This window comes from Pagrus major, chromosome 12, assembly GCF_040436345.1.
Source record: "Pagrus major chromosome 12, Pma_NU_1.0".
In the NCBI taxonomy this organism is placed as follows: Eukaryota; Metazoa; Chordata; class Actinopteri; order Spariformes; family Sparidae; genus Pagrus; species Pagrus major.
This window is the reverse complement of record NC_133226.1, coordinates 2,369,674-2,389,841: the sequence shown is the minus strand read 5'-3', so window position 1 is coordinate 2,389,841 and position 20,168 is coordinate 2,369,674. Positions and strand designations below refer to the sequence as shown.

Here is a 20,168-nt window from a genome sequence, read left to right as displayed (position 1 = left end):
AGACTGCCAGGGGATTTCCCATGATGCACTGAGCTCCTCTCTCCTCTATCTGTACACATTTATGTCTAACTGATGCATGTAAACTGGTGATGACCTGTGGTAGCGTCTGGTACAGCGAAGTGGTTCCCTCAAACTTTGCTACACTTTAGGCCCTTTCCAATAAACAAGTTCACATTCATTTCTTCCATTTTTAATGAGCTGCTCACTTACTAATAGGATTTTAGTAACGTTATACATTTAAGTTACTATGTTAAGTAACGCGTTATCACTTGACCTCGTCATCTGGGATCGATGTCTCATCAAATTATGTCATAAGGGATACTAAAGGGGTTTTGTGTGTCGCAAATTGAAAATAATGTCTGTGCAGGAAACCTGAAAGACTTTTCTAAAAGTCAGCATGTTCAGGCTCTCAATACTTTTGTAACTTCTATTTCTGTCCTGCCAAATGTCTTCTATGATTATTAAAGAGGTCATATTACGCTTTTTGCCTTTCCTTTATTCCGTTATATAACATTTTTGTGCATGTAAAAAGTCTGCAAAGTGAAAAAACTCAGACCAAAGGGAGGTACTCTCTCCCACAGAAAACACTGCTTGAAACGCCTGGTGTGGAGTCGAGCCTTTACTTCCATAACTTAAGTGCATCACTATGCAACAGGTGTTATATAAATATATATTTATTTATAAAATATATATGTACTCCAGTTAGTCAGCAGACATACAGTTGCTACTGCTGTAGCGGCGTTACTTTAGAACACACTACCTTTGCTCAGCATTTGCAGCCCTACTCTGCCTGACTGGCTGGCTTCATCCTGCCCGTTAAGTATTGCGCATGTGCAACTCTCACCAAAGATTGAACAGAGGCAACATGTTTCACTCACTGTATTTTGAAAATTTAAGCATATAAACCTATTCTACCAGGACCCCCAAATAAAAGTATGAACCTGCAAATTAGCATAATATGACCTCTTGTGTTGAAAACAGTGTTACTGTTGTTGTTACTCTCTTGCATTTTAGAAACAGGTGTATGAGCATTGTAAACTATTGCGGGACCAGTGGAGACCCCAAGGGGAGCCACCCTGATACCATTTGCTGGCCACTCCACTCAAGTGCAACTACATTATTATTCATAATAATGCATAACATGCTATATACGTCCCAGTTATTGTATACATAATATGCTTCTATATGATGTTTCGCATTTATTTGTTTACAGTAAAGCAATAGTAAAAATAAGAAATGAGTAGGAGGAGTCACATTTCATTCATAACATGACAACAGTAAATAGAGTTGACCGGCAAGACAATGGCCAAGGATTTTTTGTCAGAGCGAAAAGCAAAAGGGCCTTTTTGCTTAAATATAACTAAGATATTCAGGGCTGGGACTGTGCCAGAGACAGCGAAAGTAATGACTTAGTGTGACAGATAAACTGAGAACTCTGCTCATCACTGAGTAAATAAATTCTGTGAACATTTTTCACAGTGCTACATAATTACTTTGTATGATCCCATTTTTTTTAGTTCTAACCTGTATTTTTATAGATTACATAACCAAATACCTCTTCACCTCATCACTTGAATTAGTAGAAATATTCTACGCTGTTGTGTACAAGTCCATATTTAGAAAATTAGTTTCTTGTCAGTGAGGTCCACCGTAACTTCTGGAGCTTCTCCAACGTCTTCGGAAAGGGAGGGGTGAGCGAGAGAGCGTTGCAATCTAGAACCTCACCACTCACCCTTTAAAAACTCGATATATTACACACTGTACCTTTAAATGAATCTATGAAATTATCAACAACAAGCTTTATACACAAAATAGGATAGAATTATTTATTTTCATATGTGCACAGTACGTCAAGTCCACCATGACCCTTTCCACCCAGAATCATGCTTGTATGTGTGTGACCAACATACCATATTCCTGCTGCTGATGTCTCCCAGATAGACCACAACATTCATCTGAGGGGCCCAGAGGTGGATTTCTCTCTGCCAGGAGGTTAGTGTAGAGAGAGGCACAACCAGCAAAAAGGGCCCATACAGTTGGTGCTCATTAAACAGGTAGTTGAGGAAGCTGATGGTCTGGATGGTCTTCCCTAAACCCATCTCATCAGCAAGGATGCAACTGTTGCCTCTATGCATGATGAAGAGTAGAAGAGAGCAATAACAAAAGCTCAGATTGTGGAACTCCAACACAGTGTTGAATAATGGGGCATTCCCATGACCATGGCATATAAAACATTTACATATTAGGTGCCACTGTAACTTTTGGGGATCCAGGGAAACCATGAGTCTTTTTACCCATAAATACAGAATGGATTTTCAAGACAATGCAAGCTGAGAATTTGTATTACTTGAAACATACTTGCACCAGGAGTGAGCCATCCAGTTTAAACTGTCCAACTGGTAGTCTCGGAGTTCTAGTCCATCACCTCCTATGTAAGCAGGCTGCTTTTTCATGGGCACAAACCTGGGTCTCTGTTTCAGCACCTACAAGACAGAATAGCAGCAGACAGGGGTGTAACAGTGCTTGAAAATTTGCAGAAAGGAAAAAATATTGTACGCCAAGATAGATCAGTCTATGTTGAGTACGTGTATGAAACACTTTTAACATGCCAAGTCATTTACGATGACATCACGCAAATGTGTTGAATGGTAGAACAAAACAAAAACAGATAGGAAGGTAAGTCGTCTCCTCCTCCTCAGTGTTTAGAAAGCTTTTCATTGAAGATTCAAACTAGTGTCTCCGTTATATACATTTTTGCGGGGGCCAGCACAGCAAGAATACTGCCAATGCTGCTTCAGAGTTTTACGAATCATGAAAACGTTATTTGACAACTCTTTGAAGCTGTCCAGTATACTGAACTTAAACAGCTGTCCATTCTCTCTCCACATTGAGAATGAGTAACTGGAACAGTGACAGGACTTCAATCACTCATGAAGTGATAACAATCAAAATATACACCAGAGAGTCAGAGAATAGGATTATGTTACTGGAGCATAAGAAAAAGGATTCATCTAGCTAACGTCCTTTTGGCAAGTAAATCTCTAAAGGCAATCATAGTCATCATCCTAACTCATCCTAGCTGCTAAAACCTATGCTTGGCCCTTGGATTAAACAGAGTCAAAAAGTTCATTCTGATACTGCTCTGTCACACGCACCATCCAGGTACAACATAACCCTTTGCCCCGGCTGCTGGGATTCTACAGGAAACACTGTGAACCATGCCAAACAGTAACTAATGCTATTTGAGTGTTTATCGCTGCAGATATAGGCCCACACATAGAGAATACATGATTTCGGCATATGGTCAGTGTTGAGCCCTGATATACATGTGCACTTTAGTCAGTCTGTTGTGTCTGCCCTGTATAATCAAGTGCAAGCTGCAGTTGTTCAAGAATAATTAACAGGTCAGTCTTACAATAGAGCATTACTGACATTTATTATCTATTTTTTCATCACGATTTAATAAATGGTGACCCTTAAGACCTTGGTATATATGGTACAATTCATTTTGTGTGCCATTACAACCATAGCAGCCAGTGATGTCAGTGTTTAAGACAAAATTCACAGTTCAGTTTATTTCAGATTGGAAACTGACACAAAAGAGCTAGACTAAATTCAAAAGTCTAACATATTACCAACATACTATCACTGCCAGTAGAAACTTGGCAGTGAATTACCTTGCAGTCTCTGGATGGAATGGCCTTGGACTGATTTCTGCTCATGTAGTCATCGATGCATTTCTGGAACTTTTTGGAAATCAGAGCACCATCTTCCCAGCTGCACTCCGAATACGGTAAACCCTGCCATTTGCACAGGTAGTCTGGGTAACCGGCCGCTGACTTCTGGTTTGAATGTCCTGCTCAAAAGAAATTTAGAGACCTTTTTAATAATACAAATCCAGTGATATCAAATATATTCAGTGAGTTGAAACATTCAACTGTTTCAAAGAAACAATACATCAAAAATAAAGCGCACCTATGATTCGCTCTACAAGCTGGTACTGAGAGTGCAGGTCATCCATCAATTCTTCCTGACAATTAAAATACTCTATATCCTCAGGTGAAGCCGCCTTTAACCTGGTAAGAGGAAAAGAAGCATTAGAAAGTACACAATAACCTGTCTGCCATTTCAACACAATCAATCATCTTACTATGAGGCAAGGAATCTGTGTCTTTCTTTCTGTGGTTTGCATATATTGAGAACCGTTCATCCAATCTACCGTGTGCGACGTGTTGGAAACCCCCCTGATCAGTTTGCCGAACGACAGAGCCGCATTGTTTATGTGCTACTAGGATGCTGGTCCTACTATTGACCGTTCGTCCACATCACAGGATTAAAAATAGTAAACAACCAGGATGTGAGGCAGATCATTACTGTGCGTTTTAAACAAGTGAAGCATAACGCTACACGGAGAAATGTCCGTTGTATTGCCTCTGTAGCATTTAGTCATGCTACATAGCATGCCCAGCTACTGGCCCACTCTACTTTGCCTGTGATCTGCCGTCATGCCTCTGCCACAGTAGGTTAAGCATGTTGCTCCGAAAGCGATCGCTGGCATCCAGAGTTTTAAAAAAAGTATTTTCCAACTGGTGCAGAATGCCACTCTGAGCGAATACATATGACACTACGTTACAATCCACTGTGGTGGTAGTCATTCATTCTGTTAGTCTGATTGCCGGCTTTGTTTCTCTCAAAGTTGAGTCGGCTTCAACTTTTTGCTACAGCCAGCTGCGTTGTCTTTTTGTGCGGAAAACCCCTACAACCAGCACCATCGCAGCCAAAACAGACTGTTCTCATTAAAATGTATGGGGAAAACCTGCATTTTTGCCACACAGCCGGATTCGGTCTGAAACCAGCCTCACTCTACAGCAGTAGGGAAGGGGCTGAGGGTTGAATTCACGTCATTCAGTTTGCACTAGCTACTGAAACGATGCATGTTGTTTGCTACCACAGAAGAGAAATTTAAAGTCCCTGTTTATGCAATGTGACAGCAGTTTAGATGAACGGTTCTCAAGAAGGCTTCAATGCCAAGAGGCCACTGCACTTGTTTTTCAAAAATGTAGTACATGAAATTTTATATTTGGCAAATTCATTTTTTAGAAGATAACCAGTTTTAACCACTGTAAAGTCCAGGAAATTGTTTTCGTTGACAGTGCAGCAGAAGATAATCCAGAATATACCTTTAATGTCTCATTACAAGTGCAATGGTCCCACTAAAAAAGATGAGACATCTCGTTTTTTTATTGCTCAAAAGACACAATAGTTGACCATTGAATTTAATTAGGCATGTCACAGTATATTGGTATTGGCAATAACTGATATTCAAAAATGAAAAATTGATGCTAATGATATGATAATATTGTGTAAATAATTTCCATTCTAGTAATGGACCTTAGAGCTGGTAAAATGGTAAAAAAAAAAAAAAAAAAGAAGAAGCAAAAGATGCAGTAACTAGCTAGCTACTCCCACAGAATGTGGCTACCACTGCTGCATAAAATCATGTCCAAAGAGATGATGGAAGAAAGACACTTTACCTGTATTGAGAGTACATATTATAATAATATTGTTATTCAGAATTCTTATGATCATGATAATTGTGGAGTGAAAGTCTATATTAGCGCTGATATGACAGCACTAATTAACTCCACCAAGGAGGTTATGTTTTGACTACATATAGAGAACCGATTTACAGGAAACATCTGGATCTGGGCACAGAATAGACCCCATTAACTTTTTGTACAGATCCGGATAAAGGGACAAAGTTAGAATTTTTTTTCTCCACTTTCTTCAACATTGTGAGCTAGGGCATTTTTCCACATTTTTGTTAATATCTTAAGGAATAATGCATGTCTTGAAAAAAAATATTATATTAATATTATATCATATCTCGGTAGCTGATATTAAGAGTGTGTACAATTTGATGCAGATAAGGGGACTATTGGGCCTTGGTGGAGGTATGTGCTCTACTAAGTGCCATTTTTGTTCCAATTTTAATTAATGAAAGTGGCCAAAATCGTCATTAATCACATGGGCTCAAGGGTAGCTGAGGGCAATTTTAGAGTTAAGTTTTAAAGTTCCGTAGAGTCTTGTGGGATGGCAGTTATGTCAGTGGCTTACACTGGCATTCATACTGAATATACAGGTTCCACTGAATGTCATTGGTTTTCTGTAAACATGGCTATTTTGACAGATTACTTTAACAATTATTTAAGTCGAAGCAGTCAAGAATGGTTGTACCTGTAGTTTGGTTGATGTGTTCCAAGCCAAGGGAAAAAAATTATACACTTGATTTTTTAATTCTGGTCCTTACCATGTTCACACTGTCTTTTTAAAAAACCAAGAGGAGTAAACATGAAATTTTAGAGGCTGAAAGTTAACAGTGATGGCAAATGTCATCTTGCATCATCAGTACATTATAAGGACCCAATTAGGGAAACCAAATTAAGGTGACAAGTTTTCACAGCACTTTTATGCATCTGTCTATTTTACAAGCTCTCACCATCTCTTTTTCTCCGTGTCCTTTTTCTTGAAATTGTCCAGTTTCTTCATGCCCTTGACATTCTGTAACTTAAGCGTCTCTTCTGTCTCCCAAGTGTTGTGGATATGGGCCCAATTCTTCCACTTTATCAAATACTGGATCTCACCCGCCTCTTTATTGGAATTGAAGTTGTTATTGGGGTCCCCGTCTGCTTCTACAGCATATACAGTGGTTGCACTTCCTGTTGCTGTTAGAGAAAAGAATAAAGGAATAGTGTGTAACAAATGTATTCATTAACACTTAACAGGGCTTTGTTTTGAATGTGAACAGTTGAACAGTGGTTCAAGCTGTTTTTGCCTTAAGGGTAACTCCACCAATTGTACACATTAAAGTGTGTTTACAGGTCTTGTGGCGTGATACTGCATATGTGAAAAAAGTAGTATAAATAAAGTCTTTTGTGGCTCCAGCACAAGCTGCATGTACCCTGATAAACTGCCTCCACTGATGTCACTCTGTGGCTAAGTTATGGTTATTGTAGACAAGGAAGAAGAATGTCACAAAGGTGTCAAAAAGGGGATATCTCTGGCTCTGCTTTATTAACTTTGTTTGCTGTATTGATTTGTTTTTATACTGTCCATAATGAGTCCAACATTAACATGTACAAGAGTACAATGCTAGACCAGTGGACTGCTTTCCTAAACCTGCCACCTAGCTTACCCACAGTGCAATTTAGACACTAAGTGACATCACTGGAGGCAATTTATCAGATTACATTCAGTGTCCTCTAGAGCCACAAAAGGCTTTATACTACTTTTTTCACATAAGCAGTAGTACCCCTCAAAATCTGTAAAAATATTTTAATGTGGAAAACCGTTGGAGTTACCCTGTAAGGTGTAAGCCACCATCCTGTTATCCCTCTACTCTTAAAATTTGATGATAATCCTGAATTCCATACATGGCTAAATTCCTGTCTATAGTGGCAGTTATATCAGAATGAATGACATCAATCTTAGTACTGTTTACCTCTTTTCCTTCCTATCCTGCTATCCATCACTCTCTCCAGTGTTTCAAACTCATCTTCCTCAGGCTGAGGGACATCTTCACCCAGAACTTCCACCAGGTCATCTGAGTCGGTCTTCAGTTCCTCATCCTCCTTATAGCTGATGTTGACTGTGGCTTGCCGCCGTGGTCCAGCAGACGCCACCTTCTTGTAGTTGTCATCCTCATCCTCAGAAGAAGAACCCTTTTGGACTTTCTTCCTCTGGGTGCTGCTTTTCTTCCCATTCCGAAAATTCATCCTGACATATGACAAGAGATGAGAAGGAAATTGATCAATGATAATGATCAATACATAAATGGCTGATGGGAGTGACCACTACTAAGGGAAATAGTTCTGACAATAATGTAACCCTGTACACCCAGGCGACCATGAGATGGCAGCTGCCCACTTACTTGGTTGGGGGCTTTCTGCTTTTGATTTTGTGACTGGGTTCATAGTCTGATGCCGTTTCGTCACTGTTGCCCTCTGCTGATGAGTCTGATCCAGAACCACTACCAGATCCAGAACCCGATCCAGAGTCAGAGGAGCCTGAATTTCTTCTTCTTTTGGAACCACTCGATGAGTCAGATTCATCACTACTTGATGAGTCCTGGAAAAGATTATTATCAAAGAAAGAATCTCATGAATCATCAGATAGTGCACCTACAATCACAGATATAGCATTCTCTAATGGCATTAATCAGTTTCCAGTCAAACAACACAGGAAAAGTATATTGGGGATCCGTTTGAAACAAACCTCATCAGATCCACTGTTTGACGAGCTTTGTCTCTGCTGCTGCTGCTGCTGCTGTTGCTGCAGCTGTTGTTTCCTGAGCATAGCAGATCTTTGCACTGCTAGGATGCTTGGGTTAGACTTCCAGAACTGCAATAAGTGCAGAGCAAGGTAAGGGAAAAATATGGGAACATTATATAAAGCTATCACATGACAAGACTTAACCACTGTATTAAAAACACCCAAAAATAACTGCGCCAATAGCAAATATCTGCAATTGTGCCACTTCTGCAGCAGGAATGCAAGGAAATGTTTTATCTAGTCCATGGGGTATTCAACTAGAATTCAAAGGAGGTCCAGAGAAAATCTTCCCAAGCGAATGTCCAGAATATCATAGTAATAACTTGCATTATGATTCAGTGCCATATACAGCACAGTGAAGAAGCCTAGTAGTTGTATCAACGTCTGAATGTAGTAAACAACTGCCTGTCAAAGTAAAGTACAATTCCTTAATATTTCAACTATTTTCACATTGAACTGAAGGGATTACAAGTAAGTACTCAAATAATAAATTAATTTTATAATTTCAAGTGAAACTGGCTGCTTTTCAAAAACAAAATACATAACAGAGGTTTTGAAAAATGTGCCTCTTAAAATAATTTAACTTAAGAAAAAGAAAAAAAAGTAGTGTAAGTTGCATTTCAACTTTCTTTTTCCCCCACATCTTAACAGTCTCAACCAACCCTCTCGACTAGAGGTGTAACTGTACACTAGAGATGTTCCGATACCATTTTTTCCCTCCCGATACCCATTCCGATACTTATGCTGTGGGTGAATGAATACAGCAAATGAAAGCCATTTATTTTTAAATAGAACAGTATAAAATAGTTGTGCAACTTAACTAAATAAATCTAGGAATAATTATTTTTTTTAAAAATAAAGTGCAGACACAATTAGCTCCTTGTCTACAGGTGTCAGGTGATCAATTCTTCTTCACACCTCTAAAACAGCAGCTGTCGATGGCAGCACAGCACAACTGTTTTAAGAGCGGCAAAGAAGCAGAGCAGATAGGCAGGACTTCTATTTCTGGAGGATGCCGCAGCACAACGCAGCAATTCAGCCAAATTCAGCACAGAGTAGACAGGGAGTCAGACACGAAACAACAACATGACATCCGGTTAATTTTCAAAATAAATCACTCCGTGTTGATACAAGCACAAAATCTCACATAAGAGACAAATACGCGCTCTTCTTCTAATCCTTCAGTCGGGAACACTTCGTGTTGTTGTGTTTAAAACACATACACATAACTGCGGTCGTGCGTGATTATGTAATTATCGCGGGAATTCCTCAGTTTCCTAACTCCAGCTGTTTGGCGGAGCTGTGCTGTGGCGGACTCAAAACGCAGCTCGTGGGGATTGCCCGAGGACGACGGAGCAAAATCGTACCGGAGCCGTAACGCAGCGGACACGTATCCAGTGGAATCTCGGAGCTAACGGAGCTAACCAGTAAATAGATTCCTATTTCGAATAAATTACGTGGTATTGGATCGGTGCCTGGACTCCAGTACTTGCCCCATACCGATGCCAGCATTTTCGGCAGTATCGGAGGCATTTCCGATACTGGTATCGGAATCGGAATAACTCTACTCTACACATATCCATCCCTAACCAACTTGCCACGGACGTTAAGGTTTGGCGCACCCAGTCATACGGCAAATACGTAAGACTGTCAAATGGTGAGAGCATGGGTGAGATTCTAACTGTCCTGATCCACACTCCAATCCAGTAAATGGTACTAATGCGGCTAAAACTGTTTTCAAACAACCATTAAATAACAAACGCAGAAGAAGAGGAAAAAGACGACAAAGAAGAAGACACTAGGTACATCCCAGTTCCCTTAAATTGCATCCATTTTTCCCTCGCTTGCATCTTTTCTTTGTGTCTTAGTCTCTCCCACCAAGGATTCGTGGAAAGGCGCAAGGAAACCATGGGAGGAGAAAGGAAAAGATTAAGTATTAAGAGAAATAAGACGTCCTTTCCTCTGAAGCGTCATGTGAAGCAACATCAGTTTCACTTTCCCTGGAGAAACAGAGCTGGATCTGTATCGATCTGGTTTTGCAGTTTGTAAGAGATCAGTTCCTATTTCTTTCTTGCAACTTTAATCACTTATTGGGATATGATGCATCTACTGATATCCTGATTATTACTTTTCAAGCAAACAAAGCTTCTGTTTATTAAACCACTTCTAGATTTTGTGTTTCTAATAATTGGAGAAATTTTTTTTGTGGTTCTTTTGTTCACCTTAATTCAGGCTGCCACATATTAACTCAATGGTGAATCAGACAACAAACAAAATGTAAAGCATTTGAGCACAAATAAGAGCATTGGGAAAGCCTGCAAGATGGCGAACAGGAATGACTTCCTGTTCAAGCAAGGACCAAGGAGCGAGGAAACGACAAATAAGGGAATTGGGGATGTACCTACTGTGTTGCGTTATGGCTAATTCACAAGAGAAACCGCAGCTACAGTTGTTTCTCCTTTCATATGATGTGTCTGTATTCAGCACAGCATGCAAGGCTCTTGCTCTCTGTGTGACAATGCACCTTGTGGGGGCTGGGAGACCTGTTGGACGGTGGCCCATTAAGTGAACAAAAAGGTCCACTGTGATGCTAATTAGGTATGTAGTCACAGTAGCCCTCCTGGCCCGGCCCTGCTGCTGCTGTCTGCTACACACACAGAATGTAAAGAAATAAAACATGTAATTTTATTCGACCGTATCCCTGTCTCAGGAAACGGATCAAGGGGAAAACCCCTCTCCCCTACTAACTAACAATTCTTAGTCTTACTTGTGTATTATGTCTTTGACTCTTACTCTACTTTTACATGTTGTTGAGCATTAAAAGGACATTGAAATCTTAAAACAGTTTACATTGTATGTTCCTCATCAAAGATGAATTATTTCCCCCACCAACACCCCATCCCCTATTAATCATAATGATAGTTCTAATGTCAGGCCGATCAGAGGACTGTCAGGGCCCTGATGTGTTCACTGTAGTCTGGAATGCTCACATGTGCCACCTGGTGGTTGTTGGTGCGCACGGCAGCTAAAGCAGAATCAGCTAGATAAAATAGAAGTCCCCCTTCCTTTTCTGCTGTGTCGCGGCACCTTTAACGCTGCAGCAATGGCATCACTTGAAAGGAGAAACATCTGTAGAGGACACACCTGCTGCTTTTTAAATCAGCTGTGTGGGAAGGTTTCAGAGAGCGAGTGGTGGATCAGACAAGGACGGTGTATCAGCGTTGTTCAACAGTTATATGCAAGTGGAAACGTATAAAAATGCTAACATATATAAGAAACCATTATCCAGATGTATCATTCACTGGAGCAATGCATTAAATAAATAAACACAAATCCAACAACTTGATATGAAAGACATTAAAGAAGTAATTAGCATTTACATCAGATTTTCATTTATCAGCCTCCATAAAAATATGATAGAGTTGATGTTCACTGTTTGAAGTCAAATGCACTACCAAGGTGTGGCAGCTTTTAGTTTCCATGCTCCCCACCTGTGTAACAAGCTTCATGAATACCTGATGTCCACTAAATTTAAATCCATAATCATCATTTAAACCAGGGCTTAAATCATTACTGTTTAGTGTGAATTTTCAATAAACTATATACAGAATTATTAGAATTATTTCTTGCTTGCTTTTGTTATTGTCTTTGAAAAGCAACTTCTTCATCTTAAACAATTTCATTTTTAAATGTAATTATAAAATGGCTTATGTCCTAACTTGGTGGAACAAACTGTAATGCACTACTGACAGTTGAAAATTAATGAAAACAAACCTGGCCCAAAGCATTTGAGATTTTTTTTTTAAAAGTGTGACACCGAGGTACATACCAAACTGTGACTTCTGTGCATCGCTACTCCTAATCTCAACACATTTAACTAAGCAGCCATTTCCCAATCTCCCACTTTCTCTAGTTCAGTTAGACAAGTGAACTCTAATGTTTATTTTGTGTGCCCTCAGATCAAATTCAGATTTCAGAGGTTATGTCTGCTCAGAGGACATTTGCTTTGTCTCAGTGGTGCTTCAAGTAGCCACTTTTAGTAACCACCATGGTCTCAGAACATATGAGACATACTCGGATTGAACCCGTGGGAAGAATAAACATGTAAAAGTCCATTCTTGATTAAAAGCTCAGTTTTCGTTGTCAACATATCTCTTTTTAGAGCAGGCCATGTGATAAACATCTTATCTGACTACTTATTCTCAGACTGTTGTCACTTGTCATGTGTACCTCACTCGCACGAGTCTCCGTTGCTCTGCTTTCCCGAATGCACTGATTTGATTGGCTGCGTGGCGTCACTTGAGATGATTTACAACACATGCAATTGGTCTGTGGGCCGCTAAATCAGTGTTGTAAAGGCAAGAAAAGCTGTGACAGCTACAATAGAAACACTAATAATTCTCAAAAGTTTATCAGTTATAAGTCCAGGTCTGGTCCGTAGTCCACCAATTAGTGACCTCTGAACTAGTCTATTTTGACAAATAGTTTCGAGCAGTATTAAGCAATTTGACGCTGATTAGTTAAAGGCTGCTTTAGTTAACATATAATGATCAAAAATTTCTTGTCAGAATTTCATTTTCACCACATATCCAGTTCAAGTGACAAATACCAGCCAATTTCCTGTAAATACTTTTTTTTTTTTTTACCTCAGCTCCGTCGATGTTTGACTTATTTGGCTGTTCCATCTTCTCCTTGGATTCAGAATCTGACTGGCTGCCAGACTCTGAGCCACTACCTGAGTCACTGCTCCCTGATTGGCTGCTGCTGCTGGAGGAGCTGGAACTGGAGCCTGAGCCGGACCCCGATTGGGACCCCGATCCAGAAGCGGATTCATCATCAGAATTACTGTCCCATGTAAGGAGAAAATCACAAAACACATATTTGTACATGAGTATTTAAAAGATTAAACAGGCAGTGTTGAACTTTTGTCTACCCCTCTGGAAGTAAGAGTAATTACACAAACACCACTACTACTACCACTACTACTTGCTATAGCCACGAGGTCTTCAAGGGTCCACCCGAACCCTAGGACCACAGACCCAACCCTGAACCCGTACTGCTTTAGATACACGTTTTATACAGACAATCAGGTCTGGGTCATGCCGTTCTATTAACCCAGGCCCTGGGTCAGCTTAACATTATGTGTTACACAACATTATGTAACGCATGAATATTATTGGAACTTGCCTAACACTAACATGCAAAAAGTCACCAGGATAAAATCAAGCTGTTGTCATAAAATACCCTCATCTTTTCAAAGAAGAATTTGAAAATTTAAATGACGGTTGTCAGTGCAAAAAAACAATGACCTGTTGATCTTTACTAAGCCAGATGCAATATTCTGACAACAGCATAGCCGTCAGTAATGCAATAATGTATTTAACTAGAAAATTGAATTGTGACCCTAAAATCAAAAGTCAAATAGCTTTATTTGGAGAAGCGTGACACCCCTATTATACATTTTTTTACACTAGTACTACTACTACTACTACTCCATACTTGAAATCACCCACTTAAATGTTAGGGGCACCTGCACACAATTTAAGGAGCCAACTACTTTAATTTTCATGCTACACAACATATTGTCGTTCTCGGCAAATGAACACCTGAAAACAACCTGTGGACAGTCATATTGACATCATACCAGTATTTCACTACAGTTTCAAAGTCTATCCGTAGAATATGTCACAGACATGAAAATATTACAGTTTACAGGTCAGGTTTTTTTCCTGTGCACTCTCTCTCCCTGCCTCCCTTTCTCCTTCTTGCTTAGGGAAATCACATCATCATTTTTATTAATAATTATCAAAGGCAAACTCCATCTATAAAGATAGGGCTGGCAGTAGTCCTCACGGCTCACAGCTCAGTGACTACAACAATAGGCATTGGGTAGATGTCAACACTGAAACGAGCAACATTGAACATGGAATCATGATTATCATTCTCGCAGAAAAGGAAAAAAACTGCCCAGCAACTTCACATGAGTGCCACACTGTAACGTTACAGCAAACACAGTCATTTGATAGTAATATGCAGGGAAACACAGATCTGTTAAATAACCGTTTGGAATATTCGTGTTGATATAAAGACTAAGTATAAAGTAAGTGTTCCACATGAACCGACTGTTTACCTCATCCTGGAGGCTGGCCTACTGTGCGCTCGGGGCACCATGACACGCGACAGCTGTCAATCAAAGACAATCGACAGGTTCCCTCAGAGATATTGACAAATATTCAGAATTATTCATAAAAAGATAGTCATAAATGTAAGTTATTTTAATCACTGAAATGTAGTTTAATTCAAGTAAATTGATAATACAACTCTGTGGGGATGCAAGTTAATTCTAGAAAAAAGGATAGTTAATGAATACTACAAGAATAATTGACTACTAGCTAGCCACAACTAGATGAGGAATCACCCAGTGGGTGATAGTCACACATTTAATAATAGCTTGTTTGTCAAATCACATAGGTGTAAATCTCTGGGGGACAGCTTGGGCATGACCCCACATCCTGGGAAAAATATAATTTGCCTCCCCAGTATATCACTGTAAACACAACTAGCAGTGTTTGCAGGAGCAATGTACTTTTCCTTAGCAGGCAGGGTGGTGGAGTGTTCCTTTTTCTTTTATTGGTAGGAGAGGACCAACAGAGGAGAAGAGGGCTGCGTTTTACTTCTTCAAGTTAGCCCATATTATTTTTCACTATGGATGCTTCATATAGCTACACGTCAATTCACACACCTGCGCAGAAGGAGAGGACTCCCCCGTATAACTTTAGACTAATGTTGTATCAGTTTGCTCTTTCACACACTTGTTAATAAAGCATAGAAATGGAGAGGACTCCGTCTTATATCTAGGGATGGGTACCGAAACCCGGTATTAAGCGGGTCCCGTGGTTAAATTTAGAAAGACCGTGGTATCAATAAGCTCCAACACTATCAGTATTGAAAAAATTAAGGCATTCATATATGATGGATTGTAACTATTCCCAATCCTGAACACAGATCCGTGTGGGAGCCTGATCTGTGCAGGGGGCGGGGCAGGCTCTCACTGTCTGTTTGTTACCTCACACACACCAGCACAGACAGAGAGCGCTGAGTGGCAATAACGGAGAGAGCCAAATGTTCAAAAGCTTGGTCATACTTCACGAGAATCCATGCAGACAATGCTCATCACCAAAAGTGAAACAAGTCTTTTGCATGTAAGGGCGGGAACACGAGCAATCTTTCAAAACATCTAGCGAAAGTACATCACATACAGACGGAGAATATACACAGTTTGACAGCCTAGCTCGTAGTTCCTCTCCTGTTTCCCCCTCTACATCAGGTATGTTATGCTAGCAGGAGCCCACACAAAGTTAATTAAAAAATACAGACATGGGTTGATAGCCGTTAGTAACCATTAGTCAGCTGAATGTTTAGCTATGCGGCCATGAATTCTGTCCGACATGGTGAAGGCATCATTCAAACCAGGGTTCGAGTCACAATATGAGTTTTGAAGGGGTCTCTATGATAAGTAACCCTAACCAACATTAGGACAGGAAAAGATAAATAAGATCATAGCGCATGCAACGGCTGACATTAAACGCTTCGTGCCCCACCGACATCATTAGAACAAACGGATACACTTTTTACACAAAGAAATAATGTCTTAATGAATGAAAAAGATTTTTAAGTTACCTAATGCTATGGTGTGTGTTTGTCAGCTGGTCTCATTTCTTACTGCTGATGGCTACTCCACTGTTAGCAGTAGTCCGGGTATAAAAACTATCCACAAACATGTGGCCTACTTCACGTTCAGTCACAGTCTCACAAAGGTAATTATTTAGTCATTAAGTAAATGAAATGCTTGCAACCTCTGCCTTTTTAAGTCCAAGATAACTCTAGTGTGTGCACACTGCACGTTGTCCAGGTGCTGCACATCCCTAGCAGTTGAGTGCCACCTAATAATTACACATTATTGCATTATTAATTAACATTTAGAAAATCAATTTTTGACATTGGTGAATGATTCTAAATCACAGGATTCCTATCTCCTATGATTTAGAATCAATTCACCAACGTCAAAAGTTGATCAATGTGTAATTATTAGGTTAGAGGTTGCAAGCATTTCATTTATTTAATGACTAAATAATTACCTTTGTGAGATTACCTTTTTACACCCGGACTAATGCTAACAGAGCGGAGTAGCCATCAGCAGTAACAAACGAGACCAGCTGACCAACACACACCACAGCATTACATAACTTAAAGATCTGTGATCAAGAAAATAACCATACTCAGTCAGTTCTATGTCAAAACCCTGCACCTGCTCAACATCTTGTACAACGATGGCCCTCCCCAGAGCTAACAGTGCAGCACAGAGGCTGCTCTCCACTGGTGGACTTGTGAAGACACAACACATGACAGGAACTCATCACTATCAATTTAACTTATACTTATTCCTGTATTGCCTTACAAAATAACTATGAGTTCATCTTTTCACACAAACTAAAATCCGGAATGAGATCTAATATGTTAGAGAAGTAACTTCTTTTATACACTACAAACAAGCATGTAAACTAAACACACCATTTAATGAAAGGACACACCTGCAACCATTGATTTAAAAACTCATGTAACATCATGCTCATTCTATTGAGTCTCCTCTGTAGTGTACATGCAGATGTATATGTTTTGTTGTCTTTTTTCTGTGGATTGTTTTTCATTTTCTATTGTAATGTGATTCTGTTTTTTAAGTTCAACAGAACAGGAATCTGCTGTAGAACAGTTTGAACTTGAACAGGTCAGTTTGAGTGAAAGACATTTGATGTTACTAAGTGCTGTATCGTAGGTAGCTGGACTGTTACCTATGATACAGCACTTAGAATTACCATGACCTGGATGACTGAGAACCTTCAACATTTGATTTGTTGAGTTACTTTTCATCTATGATAATAATAAAAACGGAATGAAATAAAATGAATTATTAAACGTTGGCAACACTGCATCAGAAAACACAGCCCCATCATTCATTTCAAAAATTCAATTGGTTGAGCACAGCTGGAGTGCCCACTACACAACTTCTACCACAACACAATCTCACATCATCTGGCAATGCGATGTGTTAGCAAATTACATACATGCAAGTGCACATTTGAGTTGGATTACCTGGCATTCCACAGTTTAACCTGTAATCAGGAGCTATTTACTGCAGCCCACAATTTCCAGAATTGTAAAATCTAGCCTGTACGCAGTATATACTGCTGCTTTATAGTGTAAACAACAGATGAGTACAGAAACACAACCATACCATTAGACATCAGTAAAACTTTATAAAAGATCGATGTATTCAATACAAACAAACTTGAGTCCTGGACATAGAAATGAGAGTACGCTGCAGTCTACTGTGTAAAAATGAGGGTATCATCATTATATTATCAGGGGCATCACCTGAGAAATGACTTTAATAAAAACTCAATATTTTCATCCCTATCAACCCGACTACTTTGATGTTCTTTGGCGAAAGATGAGTGGTTGATGTACCTTGATTCTCCACTGCTGTTGCTTACACTTTCGTCTTCACCGCGTCCAGCCATGCTGAAGTCAAAAAAGAGAGACTTCCCCCTGACAACCTGTTCCACGTGGAAAAACTGTAAGAGAAGATCACAATAACATCATTAGAGACACAGCCTGAAATATGCCAGGACTGTGCCTTCATCAAAGCTGACAAATTCCAGTAACATGATGCCTTACCGGCAGTAAAGGGGACTGATTATGAGTTTTGGGCACAGTCTTGCCAGTTGATTACATTTCAGTTACAAATCCTCATATTTACAATATAAAACCCATTAGCAGCTCACTACACCGGCCCAACGAACTATAGCCCCTGCATCAAAGTTTAACCAATGGACTGACCCAGTGTCAACACAGAGTCGCAGGACACTTTTTCAAATGGGAAGATTTCTTTGGTAATATGCTGTTTTTTACTTTTGATGTTGGGTAACAGTCTCTTGCACACCAGACACATTATTTTTTATGAATATCGCAAGTTAAAACCAGAACAGACGGCGGTGTGTGGATGGCCGTAGCTAATGTTACTCTAACTTGACTGTATTTGTTCCCTCTACACAGAGGCCTATCGGGCCTATGTAGCGTGTTTCCACATGCACACAAAGCTCCGTGGGCACTCTAAACACTAGATAACCGCAATAATCTTAGCCATGGCCAAAACGTATAATAGTAAACGTTCTTTTGTCAACCTTGATGCCATCTACTCCGGGTAACACTAAGTCTGACTGTGACTGCAGTGTAGCTAGAAGCCAACTAGCTTATACCGGCTAATGACGCCAACATTCTGTATTGGCGGGGTACGTTCGCAGTAATGTATGCAGACACAGCCAACGCGCCAGCCAGTATTTTATTTCGATATTCAAACGGCGAACAATATGCCGCAACAAGCGCCATTACTGTAATAAGTTACCACAAACAGCTTGATTAATGCCAGCCACTTCATTGCTACAGTGTAGTGGCTGTCCCCTACGCCTAACTGTTTGCAAGCGCTTATGTTATGCTAGTATTCTGAGGTTCTGGTTTTGATCATCATAAAACTTGTACAAGAATAAGAGCAACAGTTATTTTAATAATTCTACAACATGTGTCGCGACTACGTGGGTCAAACGATAAATACACTGCTGTTTTAACGTCAACGTGGGTTCAATTAACATGTAGTGAGAGGAGCGATCGCCAAGCGTTTACGGGGGTTGTCAAGGAAAGTAGCAATAGCTAATGATAGGAAGCACGAGGCTAGCAAAGAAGCTAACAAAATGACAAAACTTTGCGCTAGTTCAGCAGGGAACTGCTGGAATGTCCATTTTCCAATTCAAACCGATACTCGACGTTCAACAGTCAACAGTATTTAACTGTGCACACTTCCCTGCCAGCAATGGGTCACAGAAGAGCCTGAAACTTAGTTAGGACTCGTTCTTAACCCCACAAACCAGAATTAGCTAACCTAATTTCACCCTCTTCCATCTTGTTTTCATTCGCCGCTCACTTCTCGCGGCTTTTACCACATCAACATGCAAGTTAGCTGACTTTCTCGCTGAACTAGGAGTTAAGTAACTCCACGCTGTATGATACATAGTATTGTTTTAGGTTACCTGGGAAACTCCAATAAAACAGTTGTCTAAATGAGCCTTTCCACTTCAGAGGTCCTTTCTTCTTTTATTCAGCTAGTGAGCTAGCGTTAGCAGGCGCTGATAGCTAGCGCTACCTTACGCTAGCTTGCTAGCTAGCCAGCTTTCTCCCAGTTAGGGAGAGCAGCCCCGAACGACTCACTTCGGTAAATCTGGCGCAATGTTGGTTTTACTTTCCCTCCGAAAATCAAGTAAATCCCCTTCCCCGTTTTTGATGTAAGCAAAGTCTTATGTTCTTCGGTCACTGCGATTGTAGAAAGCTGGCATCTCAATCCAGGATCTTCCGAGAACCGGCCTCCGCCATGACGCCGAAAGGTTCACTTCTCTAGGAAACCCCGGACAGTGACGTAACGACTGTGCTCATCTACACAGTGCAACAGCAGCAAACATCTGGCAGCTGGGTATTTTTAGACAAGAAATACTTCTTCATAACAAATGGAGTCAACGTTTAAGTTAAATCCCAAAGGGTTAACGTTAGGCTACGATTAGGAGAAGTGAAACGTGGAGGCTGTAACTGGGGTATTGCAGGGAAAGGAGGAGAAAGGCTTCTTTTTGTGACGGAGTGATGTATTTATAGATTAACGTGAATGGATTCAGGTGAGAAGAAAAATAGTTCAGTATCTTATCACAGTGAGTGAGTAATCTAACAGAAATGAAAAG

At 40.1% G+C, this 20,168-nt stretch overlaps 1 protein-coding gene across 3 annotated transcripts in view; it reads right to left on the bottom strand.

Moving 5' to 3' along the window:
* The window catches only part of chd1 (chromodomain helicase DNA binding protein 1), a 52,425-nt gene extending 32,610 nt beyond the window's left edge, over positions 1 to 19,815 (bottom strand). Inside the window, exons 1-11 of one of the 3 annotated variants that reach the window (XM_073477654.1) lie at positions 19,473 to 19,815; positions 17,857 to 17,963; positions 12,978 to 13,176; positions 8,275 to 8,400; positions 7,931 to 8,127; positions 7,502 to 7,776; positions 6,500 to 6,725; positions 3,976 to 4,076; positions 3,678 to 3,856; positions 2,359 to 2,483; positions 1,911 to 2,127 (exon numbers count right to left, since the gene is read on the bottom strand). In XM_073477654.1, coding sequence (XP_073333755.1) covers positions 1,911 to 2,127; positions 2,359 to 2,483; positions 3,678 to 3,856; positions 3,976 to 4,076; positions 6,500 to 6,725; positions 7,502 to 7,776; positions 7,931 to 8,127; positions 8,275 to 8,400; positions 12,978 to 13,176; positions 17,857 to 17,909 — 1,698 coding nt within the window. In that variant the 5' untranslated portion in view covers positions 17,910 to 17,963; positions 19,473 to 19,815. Of the gene's footprint in view, positions 1 to 1,910; positions 2,128 to 2,358; positions 2,484 to 3,677; positions 3,857 to 3,975; positions 4,077 to 6,499; positions 6,726 to 7,501; positions 7,777 to 7,930; positions 8,128 to 8,274; positions 8,401 to 12,977; positions 13,177 to 17,856; positions 17,964 to 18,066; positions 18,113 to 19,472 lie in introns of those variants that run through there. The other 2 variants (XM_073477655.1, XM_073477656.1) reach the window with 2 other exon arrangements.
* Between the last annotated feature and the right edge of the window lie 353 nt (positions 19,816 to 20,168).